The sequence below is a fragment of the Pristis pectinata genome, chromosome 8 (assembly GCF_009764475.1).
Source record: "Pristis pectinata isolate sPriPec2 chromosome 8, sPriPec2.1.pri, whole genome shotgun sequence".
In the NCBI taxonomy this organism is placed as follows: domain Eukaryota; kingdom Metazoa; phylum Chordata; class Chondrichthyes; order Rhinopristiformes; family Pristidae; genus Pristis; species Pristis pectinata.
Genome location: NC_067412.1, coordinates 12366609 through 12390919, shown reverse-complemented (window position 1 = coordinate 12390919; position 24311 = coordinate 12366609). Strand labels below are relative to the sequence as shown.

Below are 24311 nucleotides of genomic sequence, written 5' to 3'. Positions count from 1 at the left end.
TCAAATTTTAGTTGTTGAAGTCATTTTCCCTTTCAATTTCTCTTTCGATACCAGATTCAAAGATGCATTCATCATTTTAACTTAAGGATGCTGTTCTGTCTTTGCAAGATTTCTTTCAGAATCCTTCAATCAGGTTGGTTCAGATCTTACTTGCTCTGTTTACTTGGATTTCACAGCTGGGGTGAGGATGCTGTGCAGGCAGTTTTGGACCCTGTCAATTGCACACTTCATTAACTAGTGGGGCAAAATATCATTGCCATTATTTAACAAAAGGCAAATGTAACTAACAATGGGTGCTGCTTATTCACCTACCAATATGGGCCAATGTATCATTGTGTCACTAATCAGATAAATAACAATAGCAAACCTGTATTCTGGAGGATTTCCAGTTCAGCAATCAGATTATAATATATTCTCACAAATTCAATAATGATGTAACGAATTAAAAGAGATTAACCACTGCAGTTGATCTAATTCCTGCTTTAAGTGATCATTTCCTTGCATAATCCAAGCATTCTTTGAAATTTACATAATGCAATAAAAGCAATAAGTAATTACATGAGTGTCTATGATGTAATTACACAATCATTCAAGAATCCTCGTTTGACTGAATTTACAACAATGATTTAACTACTTACGGATGTCTCGCTTTAGCATTGCAGTATTTTCTGTTCTTGTCTGGCTCACTGACCTGTCCATACCTCCAGCATTGTCCACAAACAAACATGAGCTTTAAATTGAGGTTCCTAGATTTTGAAACACCTACAGGTACCTTGAAAATTAAAAAAAAACTAATCACTGACTGTTCACCTCCAACTAGACAAGTGCAATACAATAACTCCAACGTATGCAAAGTTATAAAGAGCGACAAGATTTTGAATCACAAAACTGTCTTTCACTATTTTACTGGAAAACTACAACAGTAACAGGTTTTCGTTATTGAAAATTTGTGATTATTCCTTCCAATTTATTTGAGTTATACATCCATGCTATAGAGTCGTAGAGTTTTACAACAAAGAAACAGGCCCTTTATGCCATTGAGTCCATATCAACCATTAAGCAACCATTTTAAAACTAATCCTACCCTAACCTACTTCATTCTCCCCACATTCCCCACTCATCTACACACTAGGAGTCATTTATAGTGGCCAATTAACCTACCAAGACAAAAGAATCTTTGGATGTGGGAAGACTGCACACTCATCTGGAGGACATGTACGCCAGCACAGGGAGACTGTGCAAGCTCCACACAAACAGCATCCGAGCTCAGGATTGAACCTGGGCCTCTGGTGCTGTGAGGCAGAAGCTCTACCTGTTGTGACACTGTGCTGCCCCAAGGAGTTTAAGGCTTCATTTGAAATGTATGCATTTCATTAGTAAAATTGTATTTATAGCTAGAAGCAAATTTTATATGGAAAACAGGTAAATGGGCTACAAAACCAACCCTAATTTGTACTGTTCAAGAACTACTTTGTTGGTATCACAAGAACACATATCACACGTTAAACCAATGCTGCAGAATATACTGGTTCCTTGCTCATGTGGAGCATCAAGTGCAAGGGTCAGTCTTCAGGATTTGTAATGGACTATCAACAGATTTCTTGTAAAAATTGTGTACAACATGTTTAATTTATGTTTTTCTTGTAAATGCTGCTTATCTGATGCTAAGTGCCTGTGATACTGCTGCAAATAAGTTTTTCATTGCACCTCTGTATACATGTACTAGTGCATATGACAATAAACTTGACTTTGACTTCAGATAAGCTACCTGTTAAGTGCAAAAAACATATGCCAGCGACACCTATACAGTAACAGGGGAGGATGGCGAGCGAGGGATAGATTTTATGACCAATATGTTCTGCAATATGCGTATTGTTCAGCAGCTTCATGTTCTGGAATATTGCAGTGGCTGAAATAATGTTGCTGTTTAAACTCTAGGAGCAGGATGAAAAGAAGCAAATGGAGTTAGATTAGGTTATTGGGCTAGCAACACTGATGAATGAACTGAACTGTCCCTTTCTCTGCCAAAATTTCTATCATTCCACTAACATGTAATGAAGAAATATATTCAGTGAGAGAGGGTAATCCTTTTCAACTTTTGCAATTGCTTTCAGTAGCTGGATAATTAGGCGCAGTTGGGATTTATAACCTTAGTCTATTTTCAAAATGGTTAGTTTTAAATTACATTACTGCCTTAATTCAAAGTGTGAAGGCATGCTCTTGATTGTGGTAAAACTTGTGATATAATTCTCTAAGAATTTACCCATCTGGCATTAGTTAGCAATTGCTCCAGCCTACAATAAAGTGAATGATTCCACTATGACATCAAGCAACAGGAATCAAGTCCTAATTATCATTTCCAGTGCAATTCCAACACTCAGTTCGCTTTACCCCCATGTAATTTAGCAACACGAATCTCCTATGGGTATTACACCAGTGCACAATATCTAGTTTGATACTGAAACAAGCACTTGGAAATTGTGAGCTTCCAGAACGCCAGTAAGTAGCTAAGTTTCAGAGCTTCAAGGTCTTCAGGAGGCCAACACTACCTAGAATTCACATGTTGGATTGACTGCAATAGAATAAACAGCAGCAATGGGTGAACAGCAGTTTGGAGGCTTCTGATTTTTCTGAAATTATATCCGTGTCCTTCTTGAGTTCTGAAGCACAATAATTTAATGAGCACTTGTCCAGTTCCATTTATAATCTCACTCTCACAGTGTTTCTACAGATTAGATCAAGAACATGCATTCAAAAGAAAAGGAGATGAACAAGTCGAAATGTGAAAATTATCACTTTTACAGCTGAGATGGAATGAAAGTTAATTGATTTGCAAACATAGCTGGTAATAATCCACTGAAAGGCAATAAACCCTCTTCCATTTGCCTAATAACTACAATTTTTTTTAAAAGAGTAAATCTCACATACAAAACTTCCTGCAACAATGTAGTCAAAGTGTGACAAGTTCAAAAAGACAATTTTAGTTATAAACATGCATACACAAGTTTATCATGGAAATAATTAAAGACCAAATAAATGACTTAAAAAGTTGAGACTCAATTGTATTGGGATACATAGATCCAATTGCCTCATCATTATTAATCTTAAAGTTTTCATTTGGTCTTGATGTACTGAATCTCTGCCCTCACAATGTTTTTTACCCCCCAAAACCTTTGTCAGCTAATTATCATTACAACACAGAGAAGTCTGCAATAAAATGCATATTGAGAGTAATCTTTATTCTCTGCACTGCAAAACTCCATACTTAAGAAAAAGAATCTATCTGCCAAATAAATTCCAACACTCTGTACAATCAGCTATTCTCAGAACATGAACATCTGTAAAGCCTGTGTAACATGAGCATATATTTCTGGAACTCAAAACTTTATTTCTCCCAATCTGTTATGCTGATCAGTTCACGTGAGGAACTCTCAGAACTGAATTCACTAGTCGAGCAACAACCATCCCTGAGCACTGTGCACAGACACATCTGAAGGTGTTTACCTGCCCTGCTTGGACACTGGCTTCCATATTCTGCCAATACTTTTTTGATTCCTGAGTAATTGCTTCATGAGTTATACCTGGCAATGGGAATATAATAATGTAATGTTTCAACATTGAAATATATACACACCTATACATAAAGGTACATAGATAAAAATAAAAATACAAACTCTGAAATAATTTTGATCTTAAAATATAAGTTCATGAAAATAGGTTTGATATCTGATTTTGCTTCTAATTAATTCCAAGGAATGCACATTGGCTTTTCTTTTTTTAAAATGTTATTACAGGAAAAATCTTAGGTTTTAATCCTTATCAGAAGGGCTTGATAGCAATAATTTATGATCTGATTATGAAAATACGTCTAGAGACATTTGATACAATTAAGAATGAACGGGAAAGAGAACTCCAGATACTTTTACCCACAGAGACATGGAAGGAAATTCTTCAATTAGTTGATACATCTTCAATGTGTGCTAGACACTCTTTGATACAGTTTAAGGTGGTCCACAGGACACATATGTCGAAGGACAAGTTAGCCCATTTTTATCAACATATAAACCCTATATGTGACAGATGTAATTTGGAGGTGGCTTCCCCGACACATATGTTTTGGTCCTGTCCTCTTTTGGAAAAATATTGGAAAGACATTTTTAATATTATTTCAATTGTATTGAATATTGACATACAACCCCATCCTATTACTGCAATTTTTGAGTTAGCAATGATGGATTCTGGCCGTTTATCCGCTTCTGCTTGTCATATGATTGCTTTTGTTACATTAATGGCCAAGAGGTCCATTCTACTTAAATGGAAGGACCCTATACCCCCTTATACATTTCAATGGTTTTCTCAAACTATAACATGTTTAAACTTAGAAAAAATTAGGAGTGATACTGTTGATGCTTCGCTTAAATTTGAGGAAGTTTGGAATCCATTTATTCAATATTTCCAGACGATATGAGCAGACCTTTTTCGAATCCCCTTCAATAACCTTTGAATATAGAGGAGCAGAGCTGATGACATAAGATTGTGTTTTTTTTAAATCGAAGAACTATCAGTCCAGTTTTTTTTCTTTGAAGTTGTTGGTTTGCTTTTGTTTAATATTATACTTTTTTTTGATCTGGGGGTTTTCTCTTTATATAATTAAATTTCTTTTCAATTATTTTGTTTCTCAACATGTTCACTTAGCAAGAGTGCGGGAGGTCTAGATTACATATTTTACTCCTTGTGAGTATAAATATTAGCTGTTATTATTGTTATCCCGATCTCTTTGTATCATTAATGTTATATACATTAATTTGAATTAACTTGAAATTCAATAAAAAGATTGAAAAAGAAAATGTTGATAATCACTCAAGTCTTTTCCCAGCAGCATATACTTTGAACAAATCAATCAGCAACATGCAAATTGCTTTATCAAACTTAGGTTGTTATGATAAATTTATACTAAGGTATTATTGAATCATACTTGGCTGAAACATATTCAAGGTGTTTTCTGAAATGAAAGTTAGTTTCCAGTCTTTATAAACATCATTCAAACCAACTCCTCCTAAATCTTCATATTCCTCATTTTGCTATTGAAATTTATATTCTGTTGAAGTATTAAAATGGAGCCAATATTATTAAATTATGTTGCATGGAATGATGGTTATAATGGCAGCATTTTTCACACAACAGCTGACAGTGGCAGAGAACAGAAATAATCCATATAACAAATTTCAATATAGTGTTTCAAGATACTTTACAACAAAAAATATTTGTTTGTTTTATATAAATCACAATAACATAAATCCCAGATTGAAATTATTTATATCTCAATGAAATCAGTACTTCACGACAACAGCAATAGCGTACAGAACATAGATCAATCTGAAAACTGTAAACATTGCAACACTAGACATTAGGTGACGGGAAGGAGAGGATTTAAAACAGAATCAACCTACATTCCAGCAACCACTCCAATTAAGTGGAGCGCCCCTACAGTGCCAAATTACACAGAGAATATTGTAAAAATACATTAAAGATCATACAATTGGTTTGCTCCATGAATCTCAATACAGCAAGCATCTGTCCTACTGTTAATAATTTGCTAACAAGGACCAGTACGGAGAGAAACTAATTGCTCACTTCAGAGGTGAAACACTCTAAAATTATAATGCTTATAACTTCAGGGGGGCTTGTAATGGGGGATTTATAACGGGAAATACGGACATGGAAGAAAAATGAAACAAATGCTTTGGAAGACACAAAAGATAACTGTCAGAAATATTAGAGAACCAAGGGTCTAGTGAGATTAAGGAACTGAAGGAAATTAGTCATAGCAAAAGTCTAGTACCAGGAAAGTTGGTGAGACTAAAAGCCAAATAAATCACAAGAAACTGGTTTTTCAAATTTCTATATAGGTTTCTTGAATGGTTTCTGCAGATTGGTGGACAGCAAATGTGTCCCCACTGTTTAAGAAAGAGAGAATAAACACAGGGAGTTATTGACATATCACCACAACATCACTGGTAGGGAAAATGCTGGCATTTATAATGACAGATGGCATAAAGACAGAACACATTAAAAACTATAGCGTTAAGTAGTCATCGTGGATTTGTGAAAGAAAAATCTTGTTTGTCCAATTCACTGGTGTTCTTTTAGTATACAACTAGTAGAATAGGCAAGGGGAAACCAGTGGATCTAGAGTTTTTAAATTTTCAAAAGGCTTTCAATAAGGTCAACAAGGTTGGAGCGCATAGAGTTGGAGATAATGTACAGGCATGGGTTGAGAATTGGTTAACAGACAGAATGCTTAGAGTGGGAATAAACCAGCAGGCTGTGACCATTCCAGAGATTGGTGCGTGAGCCAAACTATTCATAATCAATATCAAAGATTTAGCTGAGTAGACAAAACTAAACAGGATTCAATGTGATGGACTAGTTTCAAATAGCATGGAAGAAATTGTAAAAACCCCAATCACAGGGAACAAGGCATTAGAAACACTCACAAGGGAGACAAGTTACTAGGACCCAAAGGCTGCACTTAAGAGTTTTAAAGGGAGTGGCTACAGCGGTGGTGGATCTGTTGGTTGAAGTTTTTCTAAACTCACTGAATCCCAGGAGGGTACCAGTGGATTAGAAAACAGCAAATATGCCTCTCTTATTAATGAATTGAGGAAGACAAAAGATTGACAAAGGAAACCTGATGAACTCAAAGGGCTTGGCTCTAAGGTAACGAGGGAATAAAAATAATCAGAAGGGATGTACACTTTTGGCAGAATCACATGTGACAAACAGAATGACTTACACTTGAATAGATAATCTCAGAGGAATACAGAGAAAGAGCAGAGTCTCAAAAGAAAATAATGCCCTGTGCTAGAGCACCTACTTGTGTCGAGTTGCATTATCCAGACCTTCAGTTCTACTAGACTGTGTGCATAGAAACACTCATCTTCTCTATTACAACCAAAGCGCACTTCATGACGGCAGAGATCAAGTAGTTTGGTGCTGTCGAAAGGTCGAATTTTAGAATATTTCACTGTTGTCTCTCGAAGAATGTGAACGAGGCACCTATTTAAAAGGTAAGAGAATTCTATGCAAAAAATCCACAATATATTCAGTAATTCTACAAAGCAAGCAGACAAAGCTCACGCAATTTTAAGAGGCCTGCAAACTTTGCAATTATATAAGTTTATCGTGGTTCCTGCATTATGGTTGGCCCCTGATCTTTTACACCTTCAATTCACATACAAAGACCAAGACTTGCTGTCATAAATAACAATGTCTGAAATGCACAACAGAGAGCCTTGCATTCCAATTTCTGGACCTTCCCATCATTATGTTCCCAGGAACAGAAAACTGCAGTCAATCTATATATATCACAGGTAGACGATCTAACTGAATCAGTGTAGGTCAAGATAATATACCAAATAGCTTAATAAAATGAAAGACTACAGATGCTGGAAATCTGAAATAAATATGAAAATGTTGGAAACACTCAGGAGATCAGACAGCATCTGTGGAAAAAGAAACCATATTAACCCTTCATTGAAACTGGAACAGAGACCAAATAGCTCAGTATGAAAGAATTTATTTGTTGACATTCTATGTAAATGGATTTCCCTTTTTATTCTACAACCAATGCCTAGCTGAACCACACTCATGGAAATCCCTACGTAGCTCAGTCACTGGCTCAAGTACAGCTTCTATTCCGCTGTTATAGGACTCTTGTACGATAAAGATGAACTCTTGAACTCTCAAACTACCTTATCGTGGCCCTTGCACCTTACTTGTCTACCTGCACTGTGCTTTCTCTGTAACTGTAACATTATATTCTGCATTCTGTTATTGCTTTTCCCTTTGTACTACCTCAATGTACTTATGTTTGGAATGATCTGCACGGACAGCCTGCAAAACAAAGTTCTTTGGTACATGGGACAATAATAAACCAATTACTAATTACCACTGGATAAAATGACATAGGCTAACTCATTTGCCTTAGAAGTTCAAAAGATTATAGCCTTGCATCTAAAATATTTAACCAACATTGGCAAGGGAAAGCAGGGTGGGGGTGCGGTTATAGCAGCTCAATAAAAAACAGGATGAGTGAAAGAAAAGCACTGGAGGAAAAAAAGGCATAAGTATGGACAGATAGCAGAACAGGTGGGAAGCTGGAAGTGGTGAACTGACCTGGATTCTGCCAGCATAAACTAAAGTGTCGAAAGATGGCGAGAGAGTCATTCTAAACCAAGAGATCAGAGCAAAAAGTGCCAGCATAGACTTGGAGGGGTGACAGGCAACGCAAAGTAATGTAATGTAGTGAAGAGGGGCAGAAAGGGATTATGCCAGCATCAATAAGAGAATACTGCATCCATGTCATTGTGGAAATTTATAAACTATATTTGAACTATATTTTATCAGAGATAAAATGTAACAACACGTGATCACAATTGTCAAGGGTAATTTAAGGAAATCTTACCATTTTTGCTACATTTTTGTGCCAAGCAATTAATGCAATGTTGGGTACACCTGCAGTGTTGGTCAACGTTCCATTGTGCCTCAATGAATTTTAGCAAACACTCAAAGACAGTTTCTGTGTCAAATCCATTTTTGATGTTTTAGTCAGCTGTGTTAGATTTCAGTTTAGCGTGTAGGTGTTTGCAACCTGTTTGGATTCATTCCTGATTGACTTTTACCTGCTTCCTCCATTGAAATGTGGTGACAATTTGGAATTGCTTCTGGCCTACAAGGCAAGCAAGTTGCCTGCATATTCTACTACAGTATTCATTTTTCTAAAAAATGAGTTACACAGGCATTCTTATTAACTTATCACTATGCTTCCTCACCTAGCAAAGTACTAATGCCATTACTAATTGGCTCCAAAAATAAAATAAATGAATATGATTTTGGAATGGTTTAGGAGTACATGGTTATGGGAATAAATATAATCAAATATTTCATGGATAATCAACATATCAGTCCAAACATAGCACACACATCCAAGTTCTTGAAAGTTCAAAAAGATGGATTGGTTACAGCTCGACTAATGACCTTTACAGTATTAGTAACTGAATGTACTTACTTGTTCTTATTAAATAAATGCTTGGCATCTGGATTGGAACAGAAGGCTTGGTTATCCTTGTTGTTTTTGTGTATCATTCTGGGCTTGTTATCAAAACACATCTGAAGTGAAATAGAAAACAATAGTTACTTACATAATTATTATTCAGGTTGGAACCTGCTTTGTAGTGCATTAAAAGCACGGTTTAAACAATAACTGATAGCCATCTATTTTGTTCTTGTACAAATTAAAACTCAGCAAAAATTTAAATTATAATTCAAAAGTTCATCAATCAATAAAAATGCAGGAATTAAAATAGGAAGCTTTTTATAATTGTTTTTCTCAAAATGGTGTCCTAGTTGCGATTATAATATATCTCTGCTCTAAAGTGCACCAATTTAGAATGGCTGCTCAGATACTTGCCCATTGGCACCTTGCAATAACATCAAATGCAGAGTCCCTAAAACCGTTTTAGTCAAGATCACTATTAATAGTGGGGTTTGCCAGTCTGTGGCATGCCCCCAGGAACCAAGATACACATCCGATCTTTCTAATTACCAAGAAAGGGGCTATGAAAATAGAATAATTACTTACTTCATAATCTAATGGGTCCTTGAAAAGAAAATCCACTAGATATATTCAACTATAGTAATTTTAACAATTCTTGTTACTGATCTTGGGTGCCAAATGTTAAACTCAATGTAGCTTGGGAATTTTGCTGGGAAAGACAAAAATTATTTGAACAACTCCATGCCAATTCTCCACACGGCTCAATTGCACAGCTGTTTCGCAGCTCATTTCTCGAGAATGCACCTGTCACTTTCCAAAGCAATCCCAGAAGGCTAAAATAATCAGTGGGGGAAGTATGCTACAATAGTTATAATCTCTAGGGTGGATAACAAAAAGGAAAATATATTGAGATTCAAGAGAGCAAAGGAATGTAAAAGAAAATGCAACAATGAGACCAATGCACTGGAGCATGCTGATCTCTAGCCGTCAGTTTTGTGGTGCTGCCAAGAGTGTCAGTGTGACTTAGACTTATGGAAGGTGTTGAAGGTCAGATAGAGGTTCATCTGATTTCCTGCTCTGCCACTGGACTCAGCACTGAGACAAGTAATGGTTCTGATTGTACTGAACCAAATAATCAGATACTCTTCCTACCTGGCCCCTAAACTTCTCATCAGCCATGGCTGACACACCTCATGAGGTCCCATTTGTTTGAATGGACTCATCAACCATAGTTTGAAAGATAGATGAAGCCAATAGTTTGTTTTATTGTTTTTTTTAAACTAAAGTTTTAAATTATTTTGCACCAGGTAAATGGGGTTTTAAATTTATCTTTGAATTTAAAAAAAAATTATTCAAATGTTTTTGAACTATTTCTGAATGTTTCCATTGGAAAAGGCCTGCTGGCAACACAAGCTGCCCGAGGCCCACTTGCAGCTTGCAGACTGCTCCATCTAGCCGAATGACTCCAGAGCACTGGGAGTCCCTCAGCCACAAAAAGTTAGTGTAGTCACAGGAAGTTCTTGAGAGATGAATGTGAGCTATGGACCAGAGTCCAGGCTGATCTGGCTCAATAGCTTCTACTAATTTTCACAGATATATAAAAAGATATCTTTAGTTGAAGATTTCAAAAACCTTCTCACTCATTCCCCATTCACTCAAATGCCTTTTGGTGAAATAATATTTCTCTCTACTGCACTTATTTTTGTTCCACTTTTTCCCTGCCACAGATGGAAAATACAACAATATGCCAGGTGTAACATAAGGAAAAAGTGAATGATTAACTTTAAATGAAACATATCTAACATACCTCACAAAGAAACATAAAAATTCCGTGGTGTTCCTGCAGAATTTTGGCAACAGTTAAGTTAACCTTCCTGATACTTCCAAAAGGATCAAACAACAGCTCACGGTTAAATGCTCCTTTGCGTTCTAGGGACCATACATCTATTTCCTCTTGACAATATGCAAATGTGCAGTGACCAGGGTACCTACACACTTCTCCTGCAGCAACATCTATAAAACAAAATGAAAGAGCTTAGATCTGCCAACCAGATATTTTTTATTCAAACATGCAAAACATAAATGGCTTTTTTTGCAGTGCAAATAACTTTTAGCTTGAACCCCCAATGCAAAACAAAGTATAAATGCTGCTTGTGTCCTGATGAGATAAAAAAAACTGAATTTGTTGCTCATAATCCCAGGGCATAGCCAAAGTATCTAAACTTTAATCTGGATTTGAAGAAATAGATTTTATCTAATGTTGCCTGTGATTAACTCACAGCCTGATTTTAAGATTTAAAGAATAAAAAAATCCAGATCTCAATGGCACATATCACCACAAGTCACAATTTATAATGCATGAATTCAATGATAAAACTGCAAAATTTAAAAAAAAATCCTATCTGGGTGGAAACAGTACACCTGTTGCTTACATTCAAAAAGGAATCAAAATGAAGTAACTGTACATAATTTATTTTCAATTTTGTTGAGTTTTAGAACAAAGAATCAATTATCAATTCATTGATTTGATACCACAGCAAACAGGTCTATCCTGATTGCCATACAGAAGTTACCTTTGTGGATCTTGGGCAAAGACAAGTAGATACGTTTGTAGTGTGTTCAACATTGAAATGTACTCAGGTTCAATGTAAAATAGGCCTGAAGCCAAAAATATTAAAGTTTAGGATAAATGGACAAGTGAAGCTTTCATGAAGGGTTATTAAAAAAAGATGGCAACAAGGTGGGGTTTATTGTGAATTACAACGTAAAGCATCTCACAAGTCTTTCTTTTCGGTGTTCAGAAACCTGTTCAGAAACTTTAAATGCAAAGATCATTTCACAGGTAGTCCCATTCTCCAGCACAGAAGCCTAGCTACGGTGGAGAAGGGATCATTACAGCTGGAGACTAGGAAGTGGAGTGGATGATCATGTCACCTTCTGCACTTTGTCCTGCTTTCCATGCCCCACAGCATGCTGCTGATCAATCCTCGTGACCATTAAAGCAAAAGAGACATCATCTTGTGGATGGTCACCAGGGTTAGGTAATCAATGCGAGACTTAGCAGGAACATCCGCATTCCAAAAATTAGTTCTGAAACATCTTACAATACAATCATGATTCCTACTGCACTTTTCTGGGAATTAACAGCTTGTGTCAAAAATACTGCAATATAAACCAATAATAATATTCTTAGTTATCAAAAAGCTGTGAGTGGTCATCAGCAAATGCATAAAGCAGCCAATATCTTTATATTTCATCCTATTTTGCTTACAAAATCTCACGTGAGAAGCTACCATGATCCAAACATTATATGTATATACTAGTGTAGCGGTTAGCGTAACGCTATTACAGCGCCAGCGACCTGGGTTCAATTTCACTGCTGTCTGTAAGGAGTTTGTACATTCTCCCTGTGACTGTGTGGGTTTCCTCCTGGTGCTCCTGTTTCTTCCCACATTCCAAAAGATGTACAGGTTAGGCAGTTGTGGGCATGCTATGTTGGCGCCGGAAGCCTGGCGACACTTGTGGGCTGCCCCCAGAACACTCTCAGACTGTGTTGGTTGTTAACGCAAAAAGAACATATTTCACTGTGCATTTCGATGTACATATGACTAATAAAAATAAATTATAAAATCTAATAACTCCTCACCTTTACATATGTAATAGGGTCCCGCATACTGATTTTTTGTTGGTCTAGGTCGTATCTTCTTCCAAGACCTATCATCGGAATTCTTCAATCTACCAATTAAAATATCCTTCTTACACTTATGTTCCCCCTCTCCAGTGTAGGTGTAAGTCAATCCTTTAGGATCTAAAAGCAGCGGAAAGTGTGAAATTGTACAGAAGTTCTTTTAAAAACTGTTTTCACTCTCAAGACAAAGCCAAGGAACTGTTTCTCATCTTGTCTCTATGTTGTACAGTACAGTTAAACTGGCAGTTCCACTTTAACACTTCACCATATCAGGCAAAAAGATGGTGATAATTTAACATTTAATGATTTCAAGTATTTCCCGCATTAGAAAAATAACAATAATTTATCTTATTAGTTGTAAAACACTTTAAGACAACCAGTGATTGTAAAAGGTACTATAAAAATGCAAGTCATTTTCTTCACCCAGACAAAAACTGCAGATTAATATAGTGGGATTTTAGCTGGTGCATTAGTATTTTCAATTGTTTGGGGAAAGGTCTGTACAGACCAACATGTGTAAAACCAATTAGAGAATTGCAGTACTGGCCTGTACGAAACAGACTTCAATACAAATGCTTAGCACTGCAGTGGCTAAACAATTTGCTTTCAGCAGCAAACGTGCACTGCACTTAATCATTTGCCCAACAGTCAGAACACGAGCCTAAACCACCCATTGCTTATTTACTTTACTGCTGCTAATAGAACCACTTAATTTTTGTTGCCATTTGCCCACTGATAGTTAAGCTTCTGTTAGATAACTGGACACCACAGTTCTGTATTACACCATATCAGGCATAATAGATTAAAAGTTAAATTAGCTGTCCTATGCTAGAATTGACAAACAAGCATTTTCACAATATTGCAAATGGCCATCTGATTAACACTATTTCATTAATTTCTTAGCATCAAGTGGATAATAAACTCAATGAAAGATTAACTATGGCACTAGGCCATAGGATAACAACAGATCTTTCTTGGCATATAAAGTTTTATTCTTTAATAATCTTGCAACTTTTTTATCCCTCTCACTGCTTTCAGCAGTTTTACTGCAAGATTTCCTGACAATGTTTTCCCAAAGGATAGCCACATTTCCTCCTCTCCTTTCATTCCATGTGTTGCTTGCTTCTGCTAATGTAGTAACTTGCGGTTAGCAAGTCATGGTGGAAATGATAATAAACACCCATGGGACTATGATGAACTACACAAGGTAAAAATAAAGAGAAGCATTGGAAGTGGGAGAACAGACAAGCACAGCACAGCAAAAACAAAGTGGAGACACAATTTTGTCTGACCTCATCATTACCTATGAGAATTCTTGGCACGTACAACAACAGAATAGATTGTCTAAGGTCAAAAGTCATTAATTTTCAGCAACTTTATTTCTAGTTCCATGTTTTGATGTGTAACTGTCATAACTTGCTAGAAACTAACTGTGTGCTTGAGTTATTTTATCTATTGTAATGATGAAATAACCTCATCTCAAATTAGGTTAGGGAACTGCAAAACGTGTTAACAGCCCCACTGTTCCCTGATACAACAAATGCTTGCCTGCTGGTAGAGAAATGAAGTAGTACAGCTCATTGCTCAAATATAAATGGAGTCATGCAAACAGTTTTATAATATCTATTTTAGTAACAGAAAAGATTTGAATAATATAATTAAGACAGATATTTCTCACCTATTTTGAAACAAGACAGACAGGCCTGCTTAAATTCATGTGTTTCTGACAGTGGATTTCCACCAAGTGGTTGCGTGGATAATTCAGTCGTTCCCATTTCTGTTCCTCTTGAAAAGGCACTTCCATTTTGACCTATAGCTCCTATATTGCTGTTATTAACGAAAAGGCTACTTGGACTATTTCGCTGTTAAAAAGCACAGAAAATATTCAGTGAAATTTGCAGAAAATATAACACCATCAATAAACTGTGAATATTTAACCATGGAGTAAATGACATGTTGCACTGTTCTGGTGAGGGTGTTCTTTGATGGCTGGATGAGATGTAATGTTTTATTTTAAATTGTAAATGGAAGAAGTCTTCAGAAGTTTTAATGTCATTTAAATTAAAATTATTTCATTAAAAATGAAAGCTAGAAATCCTTCCAGAGAATAAGAGTGTAATGATTTAAGACTTAATTTGTAAATAATCTATTTTAAAAGCTTTTCACATGGGGATAAATGTGGCACACAGTGGTTAAATTACTGGACCAAAGGCAAGAGTTCAAATTCCACCATCAAAGCTGTGAAATTTAAATTCAGTTAATAATCGTGACCACAATAAAAAAAAAACAGATGGTTATATACAAAAAAAAACACCATCTGACTCATTAATTCCCCATCAAGGAAGAAAATCTGCCATCCTTACCTGGTCTGGCTAACATGCAACTCCATCTCAAAAGTCTTGTACAAATAGCCAGCCATCAACACTACATTGAAATGGAGAATGAACAATACTGGATGGACCATCCAGCAGCAACTGAGCCAAATTTAGACACAACTAAGTCGTAAGAATTAGGCACAGCAATAGGTTACCTGACCATTCATAAAAATAAACATAAAATGTGAAAGAAACAACAAATTAGGTCAACTTTTTTCTAGGGTTTGTAATACGGAAAATTGCGATACTAACGTTTTTCTTAGAATGCAACTCGTCCGTAACGCAGGGGTGCATTAAGTTACGCTTAACAGCAATCAGTATGATAGAAAAGTCTGATTTACTTTCAAATTAAAAATCAATGTATCCTGCTCTTTATTTGGCAAAGTTAAGTATTCATTTAGAGGAATAAGATCATTTAGGAAAACTAAAGATATCTGCAGTACCAGCACCAATAAAGTTAAGTTGCCTCTATTGAATGACACACAGGAAATGCCATAACAATGACATCCCGACTTACGGAAGGGGAGGGGATTTGGATTATTCACTTTTGAGACAGTTTTTCAATTGTGTTATTTATTTTGTCAATCACAAGAAGAAAACAAAATCAAGTCCTTAAAAAAGCTGGATCTAGGTTAGCAAATTCATCTACAAAAGGTAAATCAAAAAGGGTGCTAGAAAACAAAAGATTGCTAGGTTTTTTCCTCCAAGATTCAACACCTACTTAAAATTTAACTCCTGTGCTCTTCCTCCACCCCCTTGTTAGGGTACTGTTCCACAGATAAACTCTGGTGTTATAAGATAGTCAGTAAACTATTCCTCATAACTGTTTCATAATTAACCCTTATCCCATCCTGGCAATGCTTGTTTCTCTTTCGAGCAGATTGTTTGCCTCTCACACGCTTTCACCTCTGCTTGCCTGTCACTTTTCTTTATGCCCCATATTCTGTTCTTTTCCTGTCACCTACCACAGAAGCAGACCGATGCTGCAAAGAAAAATAAATTGCATTTATGTAGCACCTTTCACATCATCAGAACACCTCAAAGCGTTTCCTAGAATAAGGGAATTTAATAGCACAGAAAGAAAATTTGGTCCAATGAAGAGCTCTCTGAAGAGCTATTTACTTCCACTTCCCTGCACTTGCCCCATGTACCTTCCAAAAGATTTTTTTTCGATTATGTTGAGAATTATTACTCTGCATCCACTGATGTACAGTCCACATCCTAACAACCTGCTGCACTGAAGTAATTTCATTTTTTCTCTCCTTATATTTATATTCGAGGAGAGGTAGGAAGAAATAATCTTAAAATACTGGTTGCCATTTTACTGACCAGTGGCAAAAGTGTCTAATTACTTTGTCAAAACCCATCACATTGCTTGAGTACCAATTTAAAAAGTCCCATTCCTACACTTGTTAATGAAGATTCATCCATGGGATCGCTCACTTAAATTTCTTCTGCATCCATCTTGTGACCTGATGTTCAGCTTTAAATAGAGCATTCATGAAACAGGAATCCAGAAGTAAGTCAACCAGTAACCAAGGATTATTATTTAAAAAAAAACAAAGCTTTATCATCTCATCCTTGCACTTATTAAGCCAAGCTTTAGCTCCTCTATCCCCTATTAAAATTTTCACCACTTTAAGGCAATTCTTCCCACTCAAAATTTATGGCCTTATACTTTTCCTCAATAAACTTCTTTTTACATCTGTCTGCCCAGATTATTAATGTTTATCATCTCCTGACGTCAGTCCTTCAGTTAATCACTTTGTTGCCTGTAAATTGTTAAGCCTCAAATTTTAATTGAAATTTTCTACTCATTCAAAGAACTTTAGCATTTGCTGAATCCTTTTTACAGTGTTTATTCTGAAAACAATTTTATTTTCAAGGGATTAATGGGGATGCTTTGGTACCCATCTGACAATTTGTTTCTGCTATAATATTAGCAGTCATTCTTTTGTGCCTTATGATCAGAGAGGTTACGTGCAATAATTTAAATCAGAATATAATCAAGACAGAAAAGCATGTCTAATATGACAAGCTAGTCAATTAGCACAGCAATATCTTTTGGCAAATAATTGTATCTTTATCAGACAATTAAATTATTTCCTAGAGAAACAAAGGACTGCAGAAGCTGGAATCCAGATGAAAAACACGATGATGCTGGAGGCTAGGCAGCATCCGTGGAGAAAAGCAGGCAGTTAATGTTTCGGGTCAGGACCCTTCTTCAGGACTGAAGATAGGTAAAGGGGAAGCCCAATATATAGGAGGGAAAAGCTGCTTTTCTCCATGGATGCTGCCTGGCCTGCTGAGTTCCTGTATTATTTCCTACTACTTCTGGCTCACCATTTAAATATGTATTATAGTTTTAAAGGAACCATTTTGTTTAATTGCTCTGTTTTTCCATCAAACTTCATCACTTATATAAGACAAGACAAGTGAAAATTATACATTTACTCACAGGCAGATAAGAAATGGTACTACTGTGTCCCCGTGCTCCAGCCCCACTTCCAATACCTGAAGGTTTTGCTTCCAAAGAGAAAAAGTGAAAACACATGAAAAAACCAATAGAGTAACATATTACATCCAATGTATTAATTTTAGCAGTGCAAAGGAACATCAGTAAAATTAATCTATTGCCTTCAAACCCTTTGTATAAAGAGTATTTTAACAAAAAATGCAAGCTTAAGTGGGGTGTGGTGGGGAGTATATATTATTAAACGTTGAACCAATTATGGCCTCTTTTCGTGGAGAAAGGGATGAAGTCTTACTAAGAATTCCTTCAAATTTTGTTAAAGAAATTACTTTTACTATAAAGAATGCAAAGCTTAAAGCAGGGCATCCTTCATTGCCAACCTGCTCCACTATATCAATTATGGGCCACATCCCCCAGGAACTGCAGTTCAAACATTACACAGAGCAAATTCAGAGTAACTGAATGGTGTCCCTGAATTTGACCAAACTGAGGAAGTAATTGCTAAAGATGAAAATGCTAATTTTCCATGGTTTGCTCAGCCATTAAGGCAGTTGCAGGTCACTGTAATTGAGCCATTCCATTGGAAAAATATCAGGGAAGTTTCTCCGTAACATCATGAAACAGGAAAAGGAGTAGGCCCCTTAAGTCTTCTCCACCATTCAGTAAGATCAAGTCTGATCAAACTTTCCTCAAGGCTAATTTCCTGACCCATCCCCATAACCTTTGATTCTCCTACTGATTAAAAATCTGTCAAAGTACATTCAAGAATTCAGCCTGCAGAGTTTTCTGGGGCAAGGAATTCCAAGGACTCACAATCTTTAGAGAAGAAATTCATCCTTAACTCAGTCTTAAATGGGCGCCCCTCATTTTGAAATTGTCCTCTAGTCGCAGATTCTCCTGTGAGGGGATTTACCTGCCAAGCACCCTAAGAATTTAATTGTGTTTCAATATGATCTCATTCTTCAACACTTCAATGTGTACAGACCCAACCTGTTAAACTTCCCTCACTAGGCAACCCCTCCATACCGAGGATCATCCTATAAAAAATGCTCTAAACCATCTCTAATTATATTTAGAATGGAGATCCCGGTATTACACCATTTGATATAGATTTCTAATCAGAAAAACACCTATCTACCACAACCCTCTGCCTCCTATCACCTAGCCAATTCTGGATCCAGTCTGCCAACATGACTCGGATTCCTTGTGCGTTAACCTTCTGGACTTGCCTACCATGCAGGACCTTATCAAAAACCTTACTGAAGTTCATGTAAATCATATTACCATTCTACCTTCATTAATTTTAACATTACTTTCTTAAAAAGCTCAGATTCGTGGGATATGATCTCCCCTGCACAAAACCATACTGACTCCTCTCAATCAGTCCCTGCCTTTCCAAGTGAACATAAATCCTGTCTCTCAGAATTTTCTCCAACAACTTCCCTATCACTGATACTCACTAACCTGTAATTTCCAAGCTTAACCCTGCTGCCCTTTTGGAATAAGGGGACAATATTAGCTATCCAGTTTTCCTTAAATAAGGGTACCAAAACTGCAGTCAGTAATCTCGACACAATCTTACTTCTGTCCCCACAGTGCCCAGTATTAAGGCGTTCCCACTTTTGTACTCCAACCCCTTGAAATAGTTCCATCAACCTTTCCAATTACCTACTGCACCTGTATACCAGTTCTGTTTCGTACAGGAGGATCTCCAAACGTCTGTGCTGTAGCTTTCTGCAGCCCCTTTCAGTTTAAATAATAATTTACCATTCTTCTCTCCAAAATGAGCTACTTCACATTTTCTCACGTTTACACAAAAGCCAACATCTTGCCCTCACCCTCAGCCTCTCCAAAAACTGTCTGTATCCTGCTCACAGGCTGTCTTCCCCTGCACATATCATCAACAAATTTAACTTTTGTACATTCTATTCCTTCCTCTAACTCATTTACATTGTAGACAACTGTAGTCTCAGTGCTCCCAGTGGCACCTTACTACTTATAAGTTGCCAACTGAAAATGCCCCCCCGCTTAATCCCTACTCATTGCTTTCTGCTAGTTAGCCAATCTACCCATGCTTGTATATTACCTGCAATACCATGAGCTCTTACCTTTGAAAATAAATTTTTGTGTGACGCCAAATGCCTTTTGAAAATCCAATTCAATTTGAAAAGTTACATCTACCGGTTCCCCCTCTATCCTCTCTAGCTGAAAGTTCCTTAGAGAACTCTTAATAAATATCTGATGAAGGGCTCTGGACTTGAAATGTTAATTGTTTCTCATTCCATAGATGCTGCCTGACCTGCTGAGTATTTCCAGCATTTTCCACTTTTATTTAGTCTTAATAAATTTGTCAGTCTTGATTTCCTGTTTATGAAGGCAAGCTGGCTTTGATAGATCAGATTATGACTTTCCAAATGTTTTGTTGATACTTCCTTAATATTTAATAATTATTTACGGCTTTTTTTCCTAATAATAGACATTAGGCTAGTTGGTCTGTCGTCACCCACTTTTTGCCTTTTTGAATAAGGGGATCAAAATAGCAGTTTTCAGGGCGACATGGTAGCATAGGGGTTAGCGTGACGCTATCACAGTGCCAGCAATCGGGGTTCAATTCCCGTCGCTGTCTGCAAGGAGTTTGTACGTGCTCCTCGTGTCTGCGTGGGTTTCCTCTGGGTGCTCCAGTTTCCTCCCACATTCTAAAGACATACGGGTAGGTTAACGTGGGGTTGAAAATGGACGGCATGTACTCGGTGGGCCGGAAGGGCCTGTTACTGTGCTGTATAAATAAAGTAAAGTAAACCTCAAATCCCACCATCCCCAGAATTGTCCCAATGCCTCAGGAATCTAAATCCCACTCTCTGAACACCATCCCTCTTGCCACATATTCATCTTAATTATCCCCCAATTTCTGCTCTCACTAATGTGTTGCACTGGGAGTAATCCTGATACATCCAAGGATTACTATCTATGAGATCCTACCTTCTAATTTATCTCCCATCGCTCTAAATTCAGCTTGCAGGACTTCATTTCTTTTTATTAACCTATGTTGTTAGTACTGATATGTACCACAACCACTGGCTGTTCATTGTTCCTCTCTAGAATGTCTTGCAGCTACTCTAATGACATCCTTGACCCCCAGCACCAGGGAAACAACATACCATCCAAGAGTCACATTTGCGGCCACCAAAATGCTCATCGCCTCCCCTTACAACTGAATCCCTGTTCCTCGAGCTCTTCCACTCTTTATCCTACATTTCTCGAAAGATTACTTCCGTGAATATTATTTTGAACAAGAAGTATGATAAAATTTTGTTCCCCTTCAAGAAGTTAGGCTCTTGTAGTAGACTGCTTCATTTCTTGTTGTTAAAATTAAATTAGTTTACATATAGATTTGTCTTAATTACACATATAATTAACAAATATCACATATTACAGGAATAACCAAGTAGACTAGGAGCTAAATATAGCCTGCAAAATTACTGCCTCAGGTCATATTTAAACTTGTGTCCAAATACTATTTTGATACATCTAGAGCACAACCTTTGAAAGCTGCAGAACCTGGCAGATAAGAAAAATTAACAGCTCACTTTGAAGCAACATCTACCTGAACTCCAGGCCCAGGTTGAAGCTTCCATTTTGGGTTTACGTTGGACGACAGAATGAGGAGTGGGAGAAGGGTATTACTATCTTGGTATATATTGGGAAATGATAGGGGTGGTGACTTTGTGTGCACAGAGGTCTTCAGTTTTGTGAAGCTTGCCTTTTGCATGCTTGGAAGGAAGAAGGTTATCCTGCACTTGTGTAGGATTTCAAGTTATTGTCCATTATCCAAGAGTTGTTTTTATGCTGCAACACATTTGTTTTTGCTCTGCAGCAACCTGACTTAACTTGGTTCAGAAATATTGTCTATTACTGCCATAAAAAAATCAGCTCACTTCTAGAATCCAGTAGCAATAACAAACTCCGTTGAAGTATTATTTGGTAAAAAACTATTTTTAAAAAATATTGCTCACAGTCCACCCCCAAATGTTTCCAAGGCCATTTCAGGTAGTAGTTAAAAGTCAGCCAGATTGTTGGGTTCTTTAGTCACACAAACAGCAGCCCTTGCAAGGATAGCTTGAAGAACATTAGTAAAACCAGATGACCATCCAATAGTTTTATGGTAGCTATTATTGGTTCTAACTTTTTATTCCAGATACTATTTAAGTGCTCGAATTTAGATTCTCAGATCATAGTAGAATTCAAACATACATCCCAAGGTCAATAGTCCAAGTCTCTGCTTCCTTGTCTAGTAACGTAACACTACAAATGGAATTTTTCTAAAGCAGAGAACCTCAGTGATAATCTCCTAACCATGAATGAGCAAGGAACATATTTCATAAACAGCTGCAGCAAATGTATTCACACAAATTATCACCCCATGAAGTGCACTGAACATTCAACTGAGCAGAGGAACATTTTCAATGGATGGAGATAATAACTTTTATTTAGTATTGAAACAAAAGAATTATGGAAACTCATTGTCAAAATTTGGATGTGAACTTGATAAACAATTCTTACCTCTCTGAGATTCCATAATAGGTAAAGAGTCTAAAGAATCCATTCTGGAGCCAAAAGTATCATATGGCAGCATATTCATAGATAATGAATAGACTGATGGGAGAGTCACTGAAGGAACATTACTACTTGTAACTTGGAGTGGTAGGACAGAACTGGGACAAGGAATACCAGAAGGCAGGCTGGCTGGCAAACTAGATGAAACACTTCCTTTAAGTTTCACGGGTTCCTACAATAAAGGGAGTAAAACAAAATCAAGGTTAATGTGGCAAAAAAAAAAATTTATAAATAAAAAGTATCTAAAGAATTTGCATTATATAGAGTGCTTTTCAGGTATCCCAAAGCACTTACAGTCAGCAAATCATTCTTGAAATGCATTCGCATTATTTCTGCAAAATGCTACAGTCAATTTATGCACATCAGAAGCATTGAATTAAGGAGCAGACACAAGATACTGCAGATGCCGTAATCTGGAACAAAAAACAAACTGCCAGAGGAACTCAGCAGATCAGGTAGCATCAGTGGAGACAAAGGGATGGGTCAGTGTTTCTGGCCATTGCTCCTGATGCAGGGTCTCAACCCAAAATTTCGGCCACCCCTCTGCCTCCACAGATGCTGCCTGACCAACTGAGTTCCTCCAGCAATTTGTTTTTTGCTTGAATTATAGAGTACTGTTGCCATGTGAAGAGTTTTAATTACATTCCCAGCTTGTGCCTTGCAGATGGGTGGGAAGTTTATAGGAAGTCAGGAGGAAATTCACTCATTAGAGGACACACCATCTCTGACTGTACTTATGTGGTTGCTCCAGTTACATTTCAGGCCATACAGTTATATATTTTAGTTTTAAATTGTTGGGGATGAGCACAACTCAAAGAGCAAATGAATGACAGAAACAAACTTTGGTGATGTCAGTTTTGGAGTGAATGCATGCCAAAACAATTGTAGAATTTCCTGCTCATACTTAAGTGTATACCAAGATATCTTGTCTATCCATTCATGCAGGTGGACTAGGTCTTTGCTCAATATTTCCTACAAAATTATGTCAGTCACTGGATATTGTCATAACCTTCCAACTGAGAGGAAAATAGATTATCAATGGAGCCAAACTAGCATTATTGATTGCAAATTCGACAATGTATGTTTTTTGCAGTACAGTTCATATTTTAACCATTTTTAAGACAATGAAAATTATTGTCACCAATTTAGCAAAATAACAGTGACCAGTTACAGAAATACTGTGGCTATAAGAGTAGATCAAAGGCTTAGTATTGTGATGAGTGATTGACCTCCTGACTTCCCAAGGTTTATCTGCCATCTACCAGGCACATCTGGAGTGTAGTGAAAAGCTCTCCACTTGAAGTGTAGCTTCAACAACACTTGATTGTACTGTCACTCACATTTGTCATCAGATCTGCATCACTACTACAGTAACAATGGGTTCATTGGACGTCTGTAAAATTGCAAAACATGTTTCATAATCTTCCACCAGGAGTATAATCTCAACACGAAAAGGGTTCATTGCACTAATTTTAGCAGCTCTGGTTATAATGTGGTTTTGTTGGCTACATTAATTTATTTTGATCAACAAAACCAGAAGCTCCCTTTGCGGTAATTGGCCAAGAACACATGTAATTGGCACTTGCTCTTAGAAATGAAATTAGTGACTTAAATGAACGCAGAATTTTAGGTCGCATACAACTAGGGTCAGAGTCACACAGCTCAGAAACAAGCTCTTCAGCCCACCATATCCACCATTAAGTACCTAGCTACACTAATCCAATTAACCAACATTTAATCTGTGGTTTTCTATGGTTTGGCAATTCAAATGTTCATTTTAAATGTTGTGAGTGCACCTGCGTTCACCACCTTCTCAGGCAGTGCATCCCAAATTTCAACCACATTTTGGGTGGAAAAAATTCTTCAGACCCCCTCTAACCCTTTTATTTCTCACCTTAAACCTACGCCCTCTGGTTTTGAACGCCTCATTATTGATTCTATCTGTGCTCTTCATAAGTTTGTGGATCTCTGTCAGGTCCCCTCTTAGCCTCCTCTACTTCAAGGAAACCAAACCAATCCTTTCCAATTGTAATTTTTTGGGCATTTTTAAAAAATCCTCAGATTTGAATTCTGTTTTGTTGCTTTGAGTGTATTTTCACAGTA

The 24311-nt window shown here is 36.9% G+C and overlaps 1 protein-coding gene across 1 annotated transcript in view; it reads right to left on the bottom strand.

The window, feature by feature from the left end:
- Positions 1 to 24311, bottom strand: part of zc3h7a (zinc finger CCCH-type containing 7A) — an 84531-nt gene that overhangs the window by 6779 nt on the left and 53441 nt on the right. Inside the window, 9 exon segments of the mRNA XM_052021259.1 lie at positions 639 to 772; positions 3505 to 3581; positions 6878 to 7059; positions 9071 to 9171; positions 10866 to 11071; positions 12705 to 12866; positions 14425 to 14608; positions 17580 to 17647; positions 22155 to 22380. Of these exon segments, the coding sequence (XP_051877219.1) occupies positions 639 to 772; positions 3505 to 3581; positions 6878 to 7059; positions 9071 to 9171; positions 10866 to 11071; positions 12705 to 12866; positions 14425 to 14608; positions 17580 to 17647; positions 22155 to 22380 (1340 nt within the window).